The 20,637-nt window shown below is 37.7% G+C and overlaps 1 protein-coding gene across 1 annotated transcript; it reads left to right on the forward strand.

Moving 5' to 3' along the window:
• Positions 1–22: 22 nt before the first annotated feature.
• On the forward strand, positions 23–19,525 carry LOC112566090 (centrosomal protein of 162 kDa-like). The gene is given in 33 exon segments (XM_025242044.1): positions 23–799; positions 1,070–1,143; positions 1,343–1,457; positions 1,849–2,027; positions 2,749–2,827; positions 3,218–3,263; positions 3,786–3,832; positions 4,372–4,466; positions 4,863–5,066; positions 6,333–6,369; positions 7,026–7,169; positions 7,399–7,524; positions 7,783–7,914; positions 8,193–8,290; positions 8,912–9,011; positions 9,685–9,864; positions 10,424–10,681; positions 11,195–11,307; positions 11,577–11,833; positions 12,285–12,435; positions 12,600–12,749; positions 14,073–14,184; positions 14,187–14,233; positions 14,864–14,947; positions 15,419–15,646; positions 15,953–16,178; positions 16,434–16,595; positions 16,872–17,040; positions 17,288–17,468; positions 17,570–17,677; positions 17,879–17,995; positions 18,140–18,289; positions 18,487–19,525. Coding segments are annotated over 33 exon segments (4,482 nt in total). The 5' UTR covers positions 23–756; the 3' UTR covers positions 18,757–19,525.
• Positions 19,526–20,637: the final 1,112 nt, after the last annotated feature.

Raw genomic sequence — 20,637 nt, forward strand, 5'->3', positions numbered from 1 at the left:
TAGACGCGCTTGTCGGAGGCGGAGAGAACCACGTATTGTACATACTTTTATACTCAGAGAAGTCTGGGGCAATCCCACATCAAGGCTTGATAATAGTTTAATCCGTTGTCATTAATACTTTTAGCATGACTTTTAGCTTGAGATAAAACCGATTAGTTTCACTTTGAGCAGGTTGTGACAGTTTAAGAAAACAAATCACTGATGTACTTTTCTCACAAGCGTGGACACAACTTATTTTACAATTTATTCACGGATTCAACTTTGATTACCGATGACTGCTGATATTCAACAATCAAACTGGATCGAGATTCTCGAAGTTTTCTCTTGCTCTCCGATCTCTTATGTTCCATTCCGTCCTTGTATTTGAATAAGACCTCCAGCGTTAAATATTTTTGGCGATGAAGAATTGTTACTTTTAAATATAATTGTCATCAGTACAGGCAATATTCACTCTAAATTAATAATTAACAAACCCCTCTACACACAATGCAAACCCAAAAAACTTATAACAGCATTTTCGAAATATTGCACGTACATTATAACTTCATCAAATTAACGTTAGCTGATCTCTCTCAGTTCTTAGTATTAGTTGATAAGCAAGAGATCTTTCTGTATTACGGACCTTAAAACTGTGCCCCTTTAATCTTGGAAGGAGACGGTCGCATAAGAAAGGAAAATGAGCTTCTGATTTTGATTTTTGAAAGTAGCCCTTCCCTCTCCCTGTACCTCGGCTGGAAGTTAAGGGACAGAACTCTGATGTCATCGACGAGCTCTTCCAATGAAGTTCTGGAGCGCCATGGTAAACAACAGACTGAAAACATGCTTCGACCAGTTCAACTGTGATGTAGCGAGAGCAGTTACACTATGACATTTCACACAATCGCTTTAATTTACCGTATTTTTAGAAAAAAATATATGCGGTGGGAGTGATTAGTCATTTAGGAAAACTATGAAGGCGAATGGTCACCAAACTTAATGAGAAGCGAAGAACGAAAAGGAGCAGAGGTCTTATTTTAATTTAAAGAAACAACTCCTTTATCTTCATAAAATTTTGCTCCATAATTTACAGCATTTATTAGGAGCATGTCCAGAAGATTATCGAAAGAAGACTTTGATGCCACCTTCGCAGCCTTTTTGAAAACGGTGCGTATTGTGACGAATGTAGTAAAACACTTGACACTTGTTAATTTTTTGGAACATGATCAAAGTTTAACTGATCAGAAACCGATAGTATATTACAGGGCAAATAGAAATTTCGAACGTTGATAGTTAAAAAATAATTGTTGTAAAAAGATAATAAGTCCAAGGTAAATGATTATATTTACAATTTATTCTGTTTCAGTCCGTTTCCTCGGAGGAGGACACAGAGAAAATTAATGAGCTTCTTCGAAATCCTATGAGAGGAGAACCTAAAAATCCAGGTTTATGGTGGATGAATGACGAAGACAAGAAAAAAGGTAATTTTATCCATGATAAGAATTTAATCAGAAATGTGAATATTTTAATTTTTAAAATGTTATATTTTTTAGATATGAGTAGCATTGATTTACATTTTACAGTATGATAATTGCATGATCATCAGCCAACTTAGTCATTTTCTTGCTTCATATTTGACTGCTTTTACTACCCCCGAACATGCACATGCACATATGCATGTACACACATATCACATTATTATTCACTAAATTTTTATCACAGATCTTGGATCAGTTTAGGATGTACCTTTTTTTCACCTGATTTATTATGGTTTCAATAAAATAAATACTAAATATATAAAATATTATAAGGATAGATAAATAAGATTTACTTCTTAGTTGTTCATAATGTGATCATCTTATGTTATTTTAGGTGCATCTGCCAAAAAAAGCTTTTTGAAAAGTAGTAAGCCATTGTCTTCTGAAACGCCATCAAAAATAAAATTGTCAGAGAATGTTGGAGGAACAGCAAAATTGCCAAAAGGGGCAATGGTCAAGGGTATTGGAAAAAGTGGAAAGACTGACAAAACCAAGTCTAAAGGGGGAAAAGAGGTCAGATGTCATTTACAGAATTCTTTGAAAAACTGACACATTTTTTAAAATATATTAACATCAAAATTGTCATCTTTGGAGTCAACATAAATGACAGTAAAATATTTTCACAGCATAGAAACCAGAATGTTTGTTTATGTAACAGGGTGACCGACGACATGGCTCACACTCGTGTTCACTCTGCAAATAACACTCGAACGTGTAGCCGTAGATTGTTGGAACCTTTTTATTATAGTGACTGCTTGCTGTTTGCCTCAAGGATTTAGCTTAACACAGAACATAGCTCCTTAGAACACACACTTAGTTAGCTGGGCTGCTGGTTGGTAATGACTCGTTGCATCCTTCTCTCAGGCTGTTCTGTCTCCTCGACCATTTGTCCTCCCTTTAATATCCCCTGGGAGGGGTAATGTGCCATGGGCACCCGGCTGTACAGGAAGGCAGGGCTGGTTCTACTACTGTGTCCATCTAGGGATGGGGTGTTGGGGCTGGGTGCCCCCTTCCTTCTCTCATGGCCTCCTCCGTCCCTCCTGGACCCGAAACAAATCAGCGCTACCGACCAATCAGCTGTCAGCTGGCATCTTAGCCTGCCTCTAACACATTTACATGCTGTGAATTACTTTTATTTGCGTAAAATTGAATTCTTCACAATATGATAGTGATGATAACAGTTATGCTATAGAAGAAACTACGAATGAGATGTTTTTGATTACCATATTTTCAGCAATCTCCAGGCAAGAGAGGAACTGCCAGAGGAAAAGGGCCCACAGATGTGTCCATGAGCAAAGACAGTCTGGAGGACAGTTAGTACACATTCTGAAATTGAAAGAAATTGGACTAATTTGAATGTAATCAGCAGGAACATGGAGGCTAAGAAGATCTCGCTTTTAGATCATAGATGGCAGATTTAGATGACTTTGTGACTATTGTGTGCTCTTATGAATTTACTTTGTTTTTTTCCCATTAATGTACCATTAACCTCACTTTTATCAAATATTTTTTCTCATTCAAGTCTTCTTAGATTATATTTATTTATTGCTTCGCCACTAATGCAGTGTCTTCTGATAAAAGACCAATTATATCGACATGGGTAGGAAGAGTTAAGGTTAACCATCACCCATATGCCCAGTTCCCCGGGGCCAGTATTCATGTTTCAGCTAAAAACCAGCCTTATTTTTGGTTCCCAAATTCAGTTTCAGAAAAGTCAGAGGAGCTTGAACTTCATGGGCACCATGCATTGTAAGTAACGGTAAGATTTCTTAACAAATGCTCATCATTATTAGAAACAAAATAAAGGCATTTTCTAAAGATTATAGCAAATGACACATTTTGCTCTCCTCAATGCAAAATTCTATGTTGGGAAAAGGTTGCTTCTTCTGAAATGCCCTGTTCATTCTTTTGTTGAGAAAACTTCAAGACTGAGTATTGCACTTTTGTTAATATACCTTCCTTTGTCATTTTTATCAAGAATAAAATTTAAAATCTTATCTATCTTTCTCTGTTAGTTGCAGAAATCACATGTCTTTTGTTTATGTCACCTAAGATTTGCTTTACACCTTATTTTGTGGTAAGTTGTAATTTAACTGCCTTTAGTTGATTGGACTTTAAAGGCTAACTAGTTTTTATTTACAATTTTATATGGTTCTAAAAGGTCAGGAAAAATAGTGCACAAAAAACTAGAACATTTTAAAACCATGAATGGAAAAAATAGAAGATTGTACCATTTTAGAACAATTCCTATATAGTAAATTCTTTCTTCAGAGTTGGATTACATGATTCTACCCTGGAAACTACACAAGAAACGTCAGGTGAGATAACTCAGGTGGATAGATTTGATACCTTTCATCAGCTATTATTTTCAAATCTTTTATGGTGATTTTTTTTGCTAAGATTGAAAGGCATATTTCATATTTGAGAACTGAAATCACTCTTTTTTCTAAAGAAGAATGTACAAGAAGACATTCCTTGGAATAACCTTTAATTAATGCTGATCGTGCTTCATCAACTTGGAATGGATTACCCATCAGCCTTCGACACTGATTCTTTTACCACCTTTAAGTCTTAACTTAAGATGCATCTTTTCAGAGCGACAACTTTACTGAGACCCTGTCCTGGCCATGAGCGTCTGTAACGTGTGTCTGTCATTTTTTGTTTATAGTGAGTGTATGTTGTAAAAGTCAGTGTGTCTGTTATATACGAATAGGGGTACACAATTATTGACTATGTAGCCTATAGCCTATATAATATTTGTGTAAAACACTCTGAGCAAATCTTTGGAAAGGCGCTATATAAATCTTCATTATTATTATTATTATTTGTTTATCCCTCTTTTTAAAAAACTTCTTAGATGGTGCCTTTTGTGGAGAGGACAGTGATAGAAGCCCTGATAAGCCAGGTTTTGATACTCTTGATGAGCTGGCAGAAAAGCAGAAATTTTTTCAGGTTAGAATTTCTACTTTTGAAAACTTTTATTCATGCAGACTTCTGTATATAGCTTCATGCATTGATGCATATTTGTGTGTGTGTGTGAGAGAGAAGAGGAGAGAGTATATGAAGATTGTGTTATTCACATAGAGACATTAATCTTTTGCATTAACTTGGAACATTAGGCTCACAACTATAAAATAGTTGTAAATCACGAGCTTTATGCTTGTTCAGAATTTTTTGTAAGAGTGGTTCTGCTCCGTGTAATGTGATTTGAGCCCAGAAACAGCGTTAAACTTGAGTACCCATTAGACTTAACTGCTTTAACATATAAAATTCCAAGCTTAAGTAAGGCTCAGGGTTAATGTCATGCTGATCAATATTTGTAAAAAAGAAATTTTTTTTCCTCTGAAGGACCTGGAAAGCAAGGCCAATGGCACTCTGGACTACAGTCAACTTAATCGAGATCTGAGTCAGACAGGAACGACATTTTCACCAGGAACTGCCATGAAGGCTCAGGACTTTGAGGATGAGGATGTAGTAGAGGGAGAAGAGGAGGAGCAAAACCATTCATCACATCTGGACCCTCAAGTTGATGTAGAAATATCTTCTGACAAGGTGAGAAAGAGAGAGCAAGACAAACAACGATAAACTATCATGCCTGCGGAACAGAAAGAAAACCAATCATAGTTGGAAAAACAGTTTTATATCTGCACTTAAAATGTTAGATTATTTAGACAATATTGGCTTTGCAGTTTGATGTTTTATAAATGTAAACAATTTTGAACAGATGTAGTTAAAGCATACAAGATATTCCAAAAGAGTGTGGTGTTTGGGGAAAAAAAACCTGAAGAAATTGTCCCAGAACATATCTTCTGCAATGACAAAATTAAGATTGGGAATAAACCAATTTTGTATAGAAGTTGGGTGGACAAAAGGATTATATTCAATTAAACATTTGCTCATTGAAAGGAATTTTTTTTTTTATCATGTCAAACTGTAACAAATATGTCTAACATTAATTTTGTCTTTTTTGATGGTTGCATAAAGGCCATAAAACAACAAAATATTTGATCATTTTTGGTGCACACATGACTGTCAAAGAGGTCGTATCATCGCAATGGTAGTGAAGAAGCAGGTGACAGGATTGTAGATAAGAGATCAGAGGATCAAGTCCATGCTTGTTGACTCGTGTATATCCAGAATATAAAGTAGCAGGGAAAAATGCTTTGAGGAAAATAGATCATAGAGCAGAAAGCATTGAACACATGCAGGGAAGAAGAGAATTAATCCAGCAAACGAAAATTTGGAGTCAAAAATGACACAGATATGGTGTTTGAGACCAGTAGAGGATGAAAAAGGCAGCAGTGGGGCACAGAGGAAAACATTTAAGAATAGGCAGGCAAGCACAACTAAAAGCAAAGATCCATTATTAGATTATTTCACAGGACTGTTAGCAAATGGAAGCAAAGTTAATTGAATAGCAGTGGTGCTATATCCAACAGTAAAGGGAAGGGTAATGGTGTTTTAAACTGATCGAGTAACTTAGAGCTATATAGAACAATATCACAGCTCCTTTTAGCTGGCCTTGTAATTAAGTGCCACACTCAGGGAAAATACAGTGTGCTTAAGATGAGATCTGAACCCATGACTGTCAAAAATAATAAAGGGAAATCTATGAGAAGTGAATATGGAATATTCAAAAAGAGGCTTTTGGGGCATAGCATTATAATCCTTCAAGCACAGAAAAAAAAGAATCTGCACATAAAATAATTTAGAGATAGAAATAGGCTTTCAGGAATTGTGTATAGATAGCAATTGCATACAATTATTAGCATGATTATTAACTGCAATAAACATTGCTAAAATAAGCTTTCTTTGCAGAATTCTTCCCAACACAAACCAAGCATGTTATCAAAGGGTAAGGAGACTTAACAAGCTTTTAATAACAGTTTTAGCTAGCATATAAGGGATAAAGCCTATTGTAATATAGAAAAAGCTAAATGAGCGTCTCTGCCATAGTCTGTGTATGTCAGTACATATTCTTCAAAGACGGGTAATATTTTGGGCATGAAGTTCATTCAGTCCCAACAGCTAGTCCTCCAAGGAGACAAAGCAAATATACATGACTTTCTGTTGTCATCTCTTCAGGTAAATGGGTGAACGTAGCACTAAAGAGCTCAACCTGAACATGCTTATTCTGTGCTGGTAAATGCTTAAAAATTGTGTAATGCATACAAGGCTCCTTAGTGTGTTTGCTGTGTGAAGTAGTGGTTCAGGATCTGGCAAACTCACCACATCCACTTAGCAGCTTTCCAGTAGATATGGATGCCTTATTTATTGTTGAAGGTAAAAGGTTTGGCCTCCCCTTCCACATTCCATGACCTAGACAAAGTGAACCACTTACAGTGACTGCCCCAATGGATGTTTTGTCTGACTCTTTATCTTTCACTCTCTTTGTACAAAACACATACTCTCTTTCATGTCATTTACAATCAATTCCAGAGGAAAGGAAGTGTGAAAAATTATAGGAATTAAAACTGCAGTAATTTATTACAGTGTCTTTTATCCAAACAGTCTCTTTGCTTGACTCGCTGGATTCTACGCTAAACACTTCACTTTCACCCCAAGTACCTGGGAAAGAGAGTACTTCAAGGGACACAACACAGGAAAATTTGGGTCTGACTTTTACGGATAACCTCAAAACTCAGGGTACAGCAGGTAAGAAAAGTGTTCTCGTTGACTCACGTTATCCAGGTATAACACATGTCTCTTATAGCCATGGATATGGTTGTAGTTCAAACTGTTTTTCTCTAATCCCTCATACAAAGTAATAGATTTGATAAACAGAAAGTTTGTTTGTTCCTAACAGTCAGTGGAATACTGTCTAGTCCCCATCAATCCAATGAATACACCACAGGTTTAACATAACCATTGTATGCATTTACAGGTGCCATGGGAACAAACACAAAAGAGATGGAAGAACTGCAGCGGGTTCTCAGAGAGGCTGAAATGTCCCCAACTCTCAAGGGACCAGACACCAGCAGCATGTCAGGCAGGGAGGACAGTAGGCCAGGTGAGGTATTAGGATTACAGTGATTTCCCTTGGTGTAATTTATTGAGGTTGATATCTTATATATTCTATGTTTGTGACTTATTCTGAAAATGTTTATGTGCAAATTTCTTTGTTTTTGTGCTTTGTTTGTCATCATCATCTGTTACTGAGAATAAATAAGAATTCTGAAAATGCCTCTTTGGGTGAAAATGTTAGAAGCACACCAAAGCATTTTTTTCTGGCTTCTTGTTTCTTTTAATAAAGTAAAATATCTTGCAGTTGAACGAAGTGTTGGAGACATCTTGAAGGAGGTGGATGAAATCTACCTGCAACAGAAGGCTGCTCTGGCAGTTGAGGACAACATAAAACTCATGTCAGATTACAAGAGTCCACGAAGTCCTAGATCAGCAGGTGGGGGTGACCTTGTAGTTAATAGACTTGTAGTTAAAGGGATTAAATGCTTTCAAGATTTCAACACTACATTAAAAAAAATTTAAGAATCTATAGATAAACACACATAAACTTTTCAGAAATGAATGTCAGACTTTTATTGAGTACACCCTTTTCTGTCTGAATTGAATTGTTAGGCTTAGGGAAGTTAGATGAAAAAGGCAAAAGTCTTGGCATAAAAAAAGTTGACTGCTTAGCATTCTGTGTCCAAATGTTCTGTCCTATTGTGCTGTGAGTAGGCGTTGGTCTTCAAAAATGGAAAAATGCAGATGACCGTGGAGGTTTTGACAATTCCCACTCAGAGGATACTGAGATCCACAAACCTTACTCTGCTGCAGTGAGTAATAACATTAGCTGAAACATTTTGAAGAAGTGGGAGGGAAGATTTTGTATTGCTTTGTGTGAAAAGTTCAATTGACTGGTATGAGAAACAGTTTTCAGGAGTGGTTGATGAGTAGGGTGTAGTGTTTCTTGGATGGGTAGATCTTGGCTTGCATTGGTTAACAGCTGGTGGCTTGATGAGTAAGAACTGACAGACTGACCTCTCTAGATAGCTGTAGATTGCATTCATGGGGATTCTGTGAGGATACATCTAACCTTTGGTTGGATTATAATATGTATATTTACCAGTTTGAAAGAAATTATCTATTCCCTTTCTTGTAGATAATAAATGAACATTTGGTATTCAGCACTCATGCTGTAGCATGCTGTTAAGTGATAATTTATATTGTTTGTGTCTATAAAATGTTAGCAATAATACACAGTATTCTAACCCATTAGAACAAATTCTGCCTTTTTAAATCCTGCTTGAAACTCACGTGACCAAAGTAAGGATAAGACCTCAGTCACATATATTCAATACTAAAATACTGACATTTCCTATGTATTTTCTTGAGTACACATAAATTTTAATGGCATCACTCAAAAGTTGTTACAGTTGTTGGACTTTATTTTACAGGTAATAGCTGAGAAGAAAGGAAGAAAGAATTCTGAGAAAGCACAAAGTAGGCAAACGGCAGGCACAAGAGCTAGTGAAGACCAAGATAGAAATAATAGGGGTAAAGATAATTAAAAAATATAATTTCTTTGGAGCTGTAACATGCTCCAAAATTGCTTTGTTAATTCTTCCTTCTTTTTTGTACCTCTTAGTCTTTTTACAAATTTAACCTTTTTTTCTGAAATTTCATAGAACTGGTCCATATGATGTCATCACAATGTGTAGAGGACAGCTAACAAATGATCGCAAAGTTTAGCCATTCCAAAATGGCAGTTGATTGGTATCACTACAATCATAATGGCTATTTTTGCTATGTTCTCGAGTGAACACTTATAAGTGACTTATAAGTGAGGTTTGCCTCCCCTCCAACTTATTCAATGTACATGCATACAAAAGCACATTTAATGTGATGCATGCAGCTGATCAAAATAATTAATTCATTATTAGATAAGTCATAGCTCTTTCTTTGCCAGTATTGCACTTAAAAACTGCACTCGGTATTTAGCAAAGATTTTGAGTGGACCATCAACCTGGAGAAGATGAAAGTTCTGGAATAGAACACAGATGCATTGCCAGCCATCACCATTGATAACTATGAACTTGAAGTTGTATCCTTGTCCTTTGTGAACATTGGTCTCTTACATATCATGTGATGCGCCGGGTGGACCAACTCTATTATAAAGATTTCAGAGAGAACGTCTAGGAAATGCTCATCATATGACTCATTTTGGCAGGAAGAAAACTCAGCAAGGATCGGTTTAGTCATATTCAGAGTTCAGGATATGGGAAACGCTCACCAGATGCATCTCCAAGGAGGTCATATTCTCGGTCATCCAGCTTGTCTCCAACACGGCCCATGCCACGTGGAAAGTACACACGATCATCCTCAGAAGCTACACAACATCATGGCCATAGTAAGTCCACTGCAAGCAGTACCTGTCTTAATCATGTTATGGTGACGGACAGTTTTTTTTGTTGTGGGCTTTTGGCAGTTTGATCAAAGCTATATTTGCTCAGCAGTGTTAGATAAAAAGGTCTATGTTATTTAGGAGGGAATTTTTTTACTTTTCCAATTCTTGAAAATTGCTGTCCAGACTTATTTATATGGCAACTAGATTGTTTGCTTCTTGCAGGAGTAAACTGCAAGTTTGTGTGTGTTCATGTATGCAAGATAGAGGGAGAGCATGTGTGTGTTGTATACATGCATGTGTATGTGTGTGTATGCATGTACACATATAATTATGTGTGGCTGTAGGGACATATGTATTCGTGTATATACATGTGAGTGAATGGAGCACACATGGATGTGTGTGTGTGTGAACCTGTGAAACAGCATGAGTAAAAATTACTTTCATTCTTACATTTTCTTTCATGTGGAAAAGTCATGGCATTTTCATTTTGTCAAATTTTATAGACTCTTTATCAGAATTGATCATTGTTCATATCCATGTTACAATTACCCTATGGTGTTAGAAATGATGGCAGGTTCAGACTCCCCCTCACCTTACCATCAGAGAAGTGAAATGAGAACTGCTGTACAGACACAGACTCCAAAGAACAAATATCATTCAAAGCCATCCTTGTCACAGCCAGAGCAAATGACATCAAAGCCAAATATGTCTTCAGCACAAGGTGGGATCGGCCTGTTCCACGAGGATATGTTGATCAAGGAGCTCAAAGACCTGAGGGAACAATATCATGAAGAGCGAGAGAAGAATGCACGGCTTGTTGGTAAGCTCAGCAGTGTATGATGAAGTGCATCTTGTCATCTCTGTGCATCCTTAAACTTTATCCTGTTTGTATTCTTACTTTGTTTTCAACTTATCAATGTTTCAAAATGTAATTATTAATCACATTTTTAATCATATAAGATGCTTTTAAGTAATGGAAATATTCCATCCAAAAGTCAGTATTTGTGCTCTCTATTTTCAGTTATTCTAATCATAGTGACAGTCCTCAGCATGCATAATGATGGATGTTTTAGGATTTTTAAAGGGCCTTGCCTCCATCACTTAGTGGCTGTGTTCAAAGTTTTGAATTTCATGGGTTTTTAGATACAGAGAAGTTTTCCCACTTGGTGAAGTCTGACAAAAAGTAAAAACTAGATAGTACCTGCATGCATACAGTACAATTTTCTGTCCATAAAATGTCTTTTTTTGTGTGTGTGCATAGTTCCAAGACTTCATACATTAGGCCCTTGTGTGCTCACTCTCCTTTAGTTAGCTTTTTAAAATAATTTTTCAGCTGCTGCTGCTGCCAAAGAGTATGAATTTGCACAAAAGTTAGAGTCACAGCAACTAGACTATGAAGCACAGATCTCTGACTTAAAAAGAGACAACTTTGTGATCTCTGCCAAGGTTAGACTGTTTCTGTTTAGCCTGTGATACTTTTGATATTAAATTAAATGATATTAAAATCTCATCTAGAAAATAAGATAATGAGTTAAGAATATTATACACAGCACTGCTAAAAATGTTTTTATGATTGGTGATTATTGAGCTAGAGCAGGCTATAAAGTGTGCTACCCATTTGTTGGTTTTACTGTTTATTAATTTTGTGTGAGGTTGCAGAGTTATATACATTCCTATGAATTTATATTCAGAATTTCTGGTGTTGTCTTTTTAAGCTCAAGGAATATGAAGCTTCAGGTATGAAGCACAGAGAAGTGGAACCTGGTAGCAGTGGAGGAGACATAACTTCAGATGAAAGAATCAAGCGAATTGAGAAGGAGTGTCAGGAACAAGAGGAATTGCTTGCCCGCTTTCAGGCAGAAAACAAGCGCCTGTATGAAGAAATTCGCAGCAAAGAGAAGGCAGTCAAACTGACAGAAGAGGCCATGTTTAAGGAAAACCAGCGACTGATGGCTGAGCTTGTGTCTGTCAAGTGAGGAGAATTCATATCAGCTTGAGTGTTTGGCTGGGGAGGGGTGGGAAGATGCAGTCCCATAGCTTAGTGGCTATAGATCACACCAGAAAGACTTTTCAGCCAGAAGGAATGCCATTGCCACATTTTGCTATGAGGGAAGTCATAAGAATAAGCTGCTTTTAATGTGATTTGCTTGTGCAGTCATGTGATGCACTGACTCGCTGGTGATAACAGAAAATGACAAGTAATGATAATGGAAACACAAGGAGTTTATTATTGCTATGTTTGTAGTGTGAATCAACATGTATGAAAGCTCAGCAAAATGAGATAAGGCATGGCACCCAGGTAAGTAGCCATCGCAGTAATAACTGACAATTTGCAAGTAGTTTGTGATAACAAGTGGATCCTGCTGGGGTGCTGGCTATTTATATTATGAGTGCTGATGAGTTATAGTCACTCTCCTCCTTAGGTCTCAGCTGGAACAGCGTGAGGTGGAATGGAGAAGCAAGGGGGTTATCACCAGTCTTGCTGCCCAGCAGCAGATTTCTGCTGGCACCACAGAGTCTGGGACAGAGGCTGTTAGATCAACTCACCTGGAAGAAGAGCTGAAAGATGCCAAGGTATTCAAACTATACTTTTTTTTTTGCCAAGGGAAAATGAGAGAAAAAGCAATCTGATTTTTCTGCGTTTTTGTGATTTGGAGGCAGCATGAATGTTTAAAAGTTGTTTTCACATGTGTGCATCAAGTAGCTGCTAAGTGTAACAGTTGTTTTGTATATGTCAGCGACAGCATAATAATGCTTTGCGAGAGCTGAAAGTACTGCAACAGTCCCAGTCTGAACTGGAGCAGCATGTCAATGCTTTGGTCATGGAAAAGCAGATGCTCAAGAAACAGCTCAGTGAGGCAAGACAGGCACGTCCTGAGGAGATCAAAGTAAGAAAATGAGTCATCGCTAATAAAATTGAAGCTGACAGTTAACATAAAAAAAAATGACTGGTGCTGATGAAAACCAAAGATCTGATTGTAAAAACGTACTGAGCGACTTGGACTGAACTTGGTCTTAGATAACCTAGTGTACCATACACACGTTATATTGATGTACAGTGGTACCTCGACATACGAGTTCCCTAAGATATGAGTGTTTTGAGATACGAGCCGCCGAGTGAGCGATATTTTGCTTCGAGATGAGAGCAAGATTTGAGATACGAGGAATTGCACACTACACTACATGCGGGGCGGATGTTGGGGTCGTGTGCAGCGTCCAGCAGTTTCTCTCACCTCAGACTAGACCTCAGTCTGTGTGCTTGTTTCCCTCGTGTTCGAAGCATTTTTGATGTTGGGTTCGCGTTTTTTGCTTTTTGTACATTTACAAAACATTATCACTAAACAGTAAACATTATCAATAAACATTAAACATTATAGAGATGGAGGAGGTTATCTCTACAAGAGATATAAAGGAGATCTTGGGAATGTGGGAGAAAGTTGTAGAGTTCGTGGATAAAATTCCCCCTGAAAAAGTTGCAACTGGTCGTGCATCGGAGTTGTTCAACGAAACTTGCCTCATTTCCGCAATATCCTGAAAGGAAGGAAGAAACAAACCTCCTTGGACAGTTTTTTTTAAACGATCTGCAGGTGAAAATGAGCAAAGCGTGGCAAAAAAAGCGAAGACCAGTGACGAAAATTAAGCGCTTCCGTAAGCACTTCACTTTTCCTTTTATTATGTTTTTATAGAATATGTCTTTGTTATTTATAAATAAATGTTTCTTCTTGTAAATACATTTTTCTTATTCAAAAACACTTAACAAAAACAACTGAGGTGGTGTTTTGGGAGCAGGAACGGATTAATGGCATTTCAATGAATTTCAGTGGGGAAAATTGCTTTGAGATACGAGCAATTTGACATACGAGCAAGGTTACGGAACGAATTAAACTCGTATGTCGAGGTACCACTGTACAACCATTTTATTCATGTATAGGTATATCTTTGCAAATGGTGTATGTTCAAGATGGCTTATATTTTTGTATCCCATAAATATATATGTGATCATTGAGCAGTAAGTACAAGCTCACTAATGGTTGTCCTTTATCAGATTCATAACAGCCTTATAAACAAACCAATTAGAACTTGGTGTGATCTGACTTCTATGAAGTCTTTTATCTTCTAAAATGTTTTAAAGAGCGATGAAAGTAAGAAGGTGACTGCATCATTTAAACAAATGATTTTAGAAACATAGTTTTGTTGTTGACGATATCCAGAACTTGGAGCAGAAGCATACAGAGGAGACAGAACGTCTGACCCGGAAGCTGAAGTGGTATGCTGAGAATCAGGAATTGCTGGATCAGAGTACCAGGACCATCAGAGAGAAAGAGGACAGATCCAGGAACTAAAGTTGCGCATAGAGGAGCTTCAGAGTGAGGTCAGAGTTCACATCTGTTCCTTATTCCTAAAAAGGGGTCTGCTTTAGTTTCCAGGTGACATAAAACCTGAGGAGTTCATTGGATGAAAAATTGGGGGATAAAAAGAATGAACATTTCATCATCTTATGGAGGAGAGTTGAGAAGCTGTAGATGCAACCAATAATTTGCAGCAACTTGGATTCAGTTGTTTCTCCTCATTTTTTCCATGAAGATTAATATACTCCTGTATCAATCTCCTGAGGTAATTTATAAATAAAACCACCTTGTATCAAATTCAAGTCACATATGTGTGCACTTCATTGATAGAGCTTCTAACATTCACATATTAGTACATTTCCCTTTTGGCCTATAGGACCTTTTTCTGGGGAGATTCCATTTTCAGAACTTTCGTGCAAGGTCAGCTTTTCTTTATTAAAAAAATAGAGGAAAATCTTTGATGAGTTTGGAGCTTGCGTACAGATGAACATATAGTCTGTTTAGGTTTTATTGCTTTTATTGTTTTTATTCTGTATTCATCAGAAAGCAGGGTTGTGTTTTTCTTAGAGCTCAATTTTTATTTAAGCTGCTGGAATTTCATTAGATATAAGATTACTCAAAGAGACTTGCACACAGACAATTTATATATGCAGACAGGTAAGCGGCTGGAGGAAAACAAACTTCGAGCAAAAGAGAAGGCAGCTGATGGCAAGAAGATACAGGATCTGCAGAGACAGGTAAGCTGTTAGAATTGTTTGCAGCTTGAGTTTAGTTGAGAATCTGCAATGAAAGGTAAGCTGTTTGTAGCATAAAGTTGAGGATATACAAAGATAGGTAAGTGGACTATAAAATACCATCAGCAGCTACATCTAAAGAAGGAAGATGCAAATCCAGTCATATGTAAGATATGTAGGCTGACCAACTTTGACAATGATTAGTAGTGATTATAAGTGAAGACAGCAATGATTAGTGAAGCTAAACATAGATTAATTAAAACAAATGCCACAAAAAATTTTATAACACATGGCTGTGTATAGAAAATGCAAAGTGGGGAGCTCTGATGGTGCTCAATGGTGACCTCAATGTTAGATTCTTTGGTTGCTTCTGAAGCATTGCAGAAGTGTGTCAAAACTGGTTTTGTTTTGGGATACAGCCTGTGCAACATGGCTTGCATGTCAACCAAGTACAGTTGTGCAAAATGTAAACAGGTCAAAGAGATGGAACAGATCATACGCCGCCGTCATCCCAACTCTCTGCCAGCTCTGATGATGTTGGCTGCAAGCTCAGATGACTCTGCACCTAGTGGTGATGGCCGGAGTCGGAGTGTTGAGGTGCTAGAGAAGCGGATTAAAAAGTTGGAGGGCCAGCTGGAAAAGAAAGATGAAGAGACAAGTACACTGTTACGTGCCATGGAACAGAAGTACAATGCAGTTAAGGTACTCCTTATTTTTTTCAAACATTAGATTCCTATTGCTTATCTCAGAATGATGTTTAAAGCTTGGTAATTAATTGAACTGCATTCCTGAGGGATAGTTTTGTATTTGTCTTCTATTATCCTAATTGCTGCTGTCTTGCTGGGCATTGGTCTGATATTTCTTTGCAAGTTTCTTTTTTCTTTTTGTTCTTGCTGTTTCTGTCAGTTCTTATTTGTCCTTATTTACTGAATGTTACTTTTGTCTTAGTTTCAGCATGCAGTTCTTTTCATTTGTAGCCTCATTTATTGAATGTTACATTTTTTTTAGTTTCAGTTTGAGGAGCGAATAGCAGACTTGGAAAGTCAGTTACGAATGCACACCCGATCTGGTGACACAGAACTCAAACCATACGAACATCCTCACACTCACGCTTTAGCCTTGGAAAGGGAGTTGGAGAGTACACGAGAACGATGCAAGCGACAGGTGGCAGAACTCAATGCAGAGGTTGAGCAGCTGACAGCAGAACTAATGAAAATAAAGAAACAGTATGAGAGTGGGTTTCTCTAGATGTATTCTCCTTTGTATACTTTCTCTGTTGATAATTTTTTGTGGGTATGAGATACAAGGTATTGTTGTCATGACCATGGTATCATAATTTGTATTTATAAAATATTTAACAAGATGATTCAATGGATTTGCGAAAAAAAAAACGCTTTAAACAACACAAATGATAATTTACTCCTGTGAAACCTGCAGATTATGAAGCATCAAAAATGTTAGCAGTTTTAATTGTTTTCCTGTGCTACAGATGAAATGCGAAGTGAACAGGCCCGCTGGCTGCAAGTTGAAGCTGGACTGCGAGCACAAATACTTGCGCTGCAAACTGTTAAAGAGAAAGACCAAGACCTAAGTAACATCACAGCTACCACTGAAAGGCTGAAGCCAGTTTCTAATGGACATAAAAAAACAAGTGAGAATAGTGGCAGATATTACATTAATATGACTTAGATGTTTTCACGTGTTTCATATTTCTATTACCATCACACTGTGTTGATTTCAATCTCTTTTTCAGTCTTCTGTCTCAGTCGAATCATGATGCATGATGTCTGGCGATCAGATGATGATAGTGGGTTTAAGAAATATCAGATGTGAAGTTTTAAAATTTACATCTAAACCACTCTTTATCATTGACTTTGACATGCCATGGAGAGAGAATGAATGCACAGATTTTTTTTTATTTGAGCAGATAAAAGATTAGGAAAAACAATAGCCAGGGAAGAGAACTACGGGAATACAGCACTCAACACCTTCCCAGAGTCAAAGCATGGCATGTTTAAAAAGAATATCAAGCAGAAGCTTTTGCTGAAGAGCATATCGCAGATATCATCAAAGAAAATGAAAAGCTCAAGACCAGGGTAGGCATCAGTTTTGTGTATGTTTCTCTTTTGTCAGTGCATATTGATGACAGGGAAAAAAACCCTTAGGTGCCCGAAAAATTATGATGCATAATTAGCATAATACTTAGCAATCCAAATGAGTTGTTACAGGATATTGTGTTTTGATGAACACATACAGGCTGTAAAGCACGAATGTATTTTTAGGATGAAAGGTGTCTGAGTGGCGGTGGCCCATGGTGAACTGCAAGTAGTGGACTGTATGTAGTGCACAGCATGTGGAAAGCCAAGTTGCAACCCTCTTCTTCCTCCCTGTTACCTTCCCTGGGTGGCTGGGGGACTTTTTCACTCAGAGGCCCTTGAATCAGCACTCTTCTGTTCTGAAGTTCAGCACATTAACCAGCAGACTTGGGTGTTTCCCACCTGGTCAAAACATTCAAGAACAAGAAGTGGGATTTGTGGTTTTTGTTTCCAATGCATGGGTACCTTTTGCATTTAAAAAAAATACTTTTGCTTTATGGTTAAAGCTTTTGTGTGTGTTTATGTTCAGCTGGAGCTGCTACAATTAGAGAAAGACCAGGAGAGGGTGAACCTGCGTCGTTCGTTAGCTGAGACAGAGTCGATAGCTCGTCACAGCCGTGAGGATTTTGAAAACCAGGCAAGACCTTTCAGCTGTTGACTTTCTCCAGACACAGTGCTAAATGTTGAAGAAAACCTGAATTTTATACAGCTTTTGACTTCATTTTACACCATTTATGGAAAATGAATATTCTCCATGATTCACATGAGCAAAATATTTTGTGACAGGAATCTAGTTATGGGCTGCAGTTCATGGAGGCTGGTATTTATTTGATTGTAGCTTGAGGCCATGAGAGCTGCGCACGAGAAAGAACTCAATAAGCTTCGTGCAGAACAGGCACTGCAGCATTCCTCATCCAAGTTGGCAGCACTACAGAGCAGATGTGACTCCCAGGAGGTGGGGCTTTTGGATACATTTTACCTTTCTCTGGAACTTGAGGTGAACTGGAACTCTGGAATTGTGCTAATAGCATAGCTGTCTAGCAATGGACACCCTGATCTGGCATGGAATGTGCTTCAGATGTTCTTGAACATTTTGCAGGTGATGCTGCAGCACCTACAGCGCCAGCTTGCTCAGCGGGAAGTGGAGGTAGAGCAGATGGCAGCACTGAAGAAACAAGAGACAGAGCTGAAAGCACAGGTGGAGATGTTGCAAGAAAAGCTGCGTGAAGCCAAAAGGACACAAACGCCAGTAAGATGACCAGCTGGATGGTGTTTTCAGTCTTTATCAGGTTGTTGAAATCCTATATTCATTATCTCCCCCTCTCACTCCACTGGTTATGTAAGTGTACAGCTTCCAGATTTATTCCCTTTCATGTCATATATTGGTATCTTCAAATATTTTTTGATGTTATATTTTTAAAACACGACATTTTTGGGTGTGTTTAGGTGATGCGTCATTATGAAGCTTTAGAAGAAAAGATTTCACTATTGATGGAGAAGCACAGCAAGAGAGAGCAAGAACTTGAAGTACTGGTACGCAGTTCACAGAGGATAGCCTCTCAGGACCTCATAGAGGAAGCTGCACGCTGGAAGAATATGGTAGAAGCAAAAAATCTGGAGATTAACAAGTTCCGTGAAGAGCTGGACTCCATTTTGGAAGTACTGCGAGAACTGCAGAGACAAGGGGTGAAGCTGCCAGTCTGTAGCTTGCGCTGATGTTTAAAACTCCCTCAAAACTGTTGATAGAAAAGCTTGTTTAAAACAATATTTCTTCATATGGGCATGTCCATTTAACAGCTACCTCATGTATATTGGGTGTGATGTTGGTCACCTCTGTATTCAGTGCTTGAAGATACTGACCATCTGCATCACATATTGCTGATAGTGTGAACCTGCCTGGTTATCTGGCGATGCTATATGCCAGCCATGTCATATGGCTGGGTGTCATCTAGCAATGTGTCACAGGTAAGGCTGGCATTTAATCACATCTCCAGCCCAAGATTACTATGTGTGATGACATGCCACTTAAATGTCAGGCTTGACAAAATACATTATGCCCAGCCCACCACATACTGCTGTTGACCCACAGACTGATATCTAGTCCTGTTATATGCTCAACATCTATTTTATCTGAAACATTCCTGTCCCTCACAGTCTAAAATTCAGCTCAAAGCTGAGGTACAACCACAAATGGTGACAACATCATTAATCTGGTTAAACTGCATCTTCAAGTTGTTTCAATGTCCTGCTGTTTTATGGTTTTAGTCAGTAGCATGGTCAGCTTACTAGTACACAGCAGGTCACCTTAGAGATGTTTTGCATCTTTCTGCACTACATGCTTTTTCTGAATGCCTTGCAGACATTTAATAATAATAAATGTAAAGTGTATACTCACACTCCTAAGGTGCATGCTCTTAGTACCTAAGAACAAGAAGGACAGACAGCATAAGAGGGACAGGAAAACAAATAACATATGAACTAAGAATAGCCAACAATACTAATGATGAATAAAAACAAGTACAGAAAACTCAAAAGAGGAACCAAATAGCAAGAACTGAGAGTATCATGATATTGCAAAAGGAAGACGAGCAAAGAAGGGTGTGAAAAAGGACTAACATGATGGGAAAGGTTGTTAGGAGTAATATTTATGGGAGAGGTGCATTTTCAGTGCAAGTTAAAAGGATTCAGTAGTGGGTACGTAGTGGATATGTAAAGGGAGAGAGTTCCATTGTCACATTTATATTCATCGGTCACCTTAGATGTCTGTTATGAGCGAGTGGGTATGTCTTATAAATAAAGAGTGGTGGTGTGCATTTCTTTGAGCGCTGCAGATCCTAACCACCTGAAAACCCAAGCACTCATTATCCTTTGGTTTTTATGGGTTGTACTATCACTGCTGTGGAGGACACTTTGATCTTGCCCTTTATTTATTCTCAGCAGACATTTAAAGATTTAGAATTTGTGGATCAAATATATTTTAGTTTTGTTTAAAACACATGAGTGGCAGAGAATCACAAGAATGCCAAGAGTTGGTGGCCATATTATTACCAGGCCTGAAAGGACAATATGGACAGATGCTGGTATTTATAGCAGTTTAGTGTTACCTCTACTTGGCTATTTTTTGTTAGTCCTGTTTAAAATTTATTGAACTAATCAAGGGATACACAGTACACAAGGGGTATGTCAATAATCTCTCTAACACAAAGAACAAAACAATGTCATTATACAACAGAAAGTCATACAATTTGACGAGCATCTAAAGTCACAATGCTAAAGGTTGGGGGAAAAAGGTACTTGTCAGTGATTGTTAACTTTATGAATGATGCATTCTGGTGCAATTTTAAGCAACTCTGAAAAATGCTTTGCAGTAGGCAAAGAAAATGACGACTAAGGCAAAATGAACTTTGTTACTTCTTGCTTATCTGATGCGGATGCATGATCGTGGTAGTAACTTTTCAAAAAGAAAGTTGTTCCTAGATAATGGCTTTTAGGATGATGTATTTTTTATGTTGTAACCTGAAAACTCTTTGCTGAACCATGAGAAATCAAAAAAAAAAAGTTATCTTAGGTCTGAAATATAGCTATTTTGTATTTTAA

Source organism: Pomacea canaliculata, linkage group LG6, assembly GCF_003073045.1.
Source record: "Pomacea canaliculata isolate SZHN2017 linkage group LG6, ASM307304v1, whole genome shotgun sequence".
NCBI classification, from domain to species: Eukaryota; Metazoa; Mollusca; class Gastropoda; order Architaenioglossa; family Ampullariidae; genus Pomacea; species Pomacea canaliculata.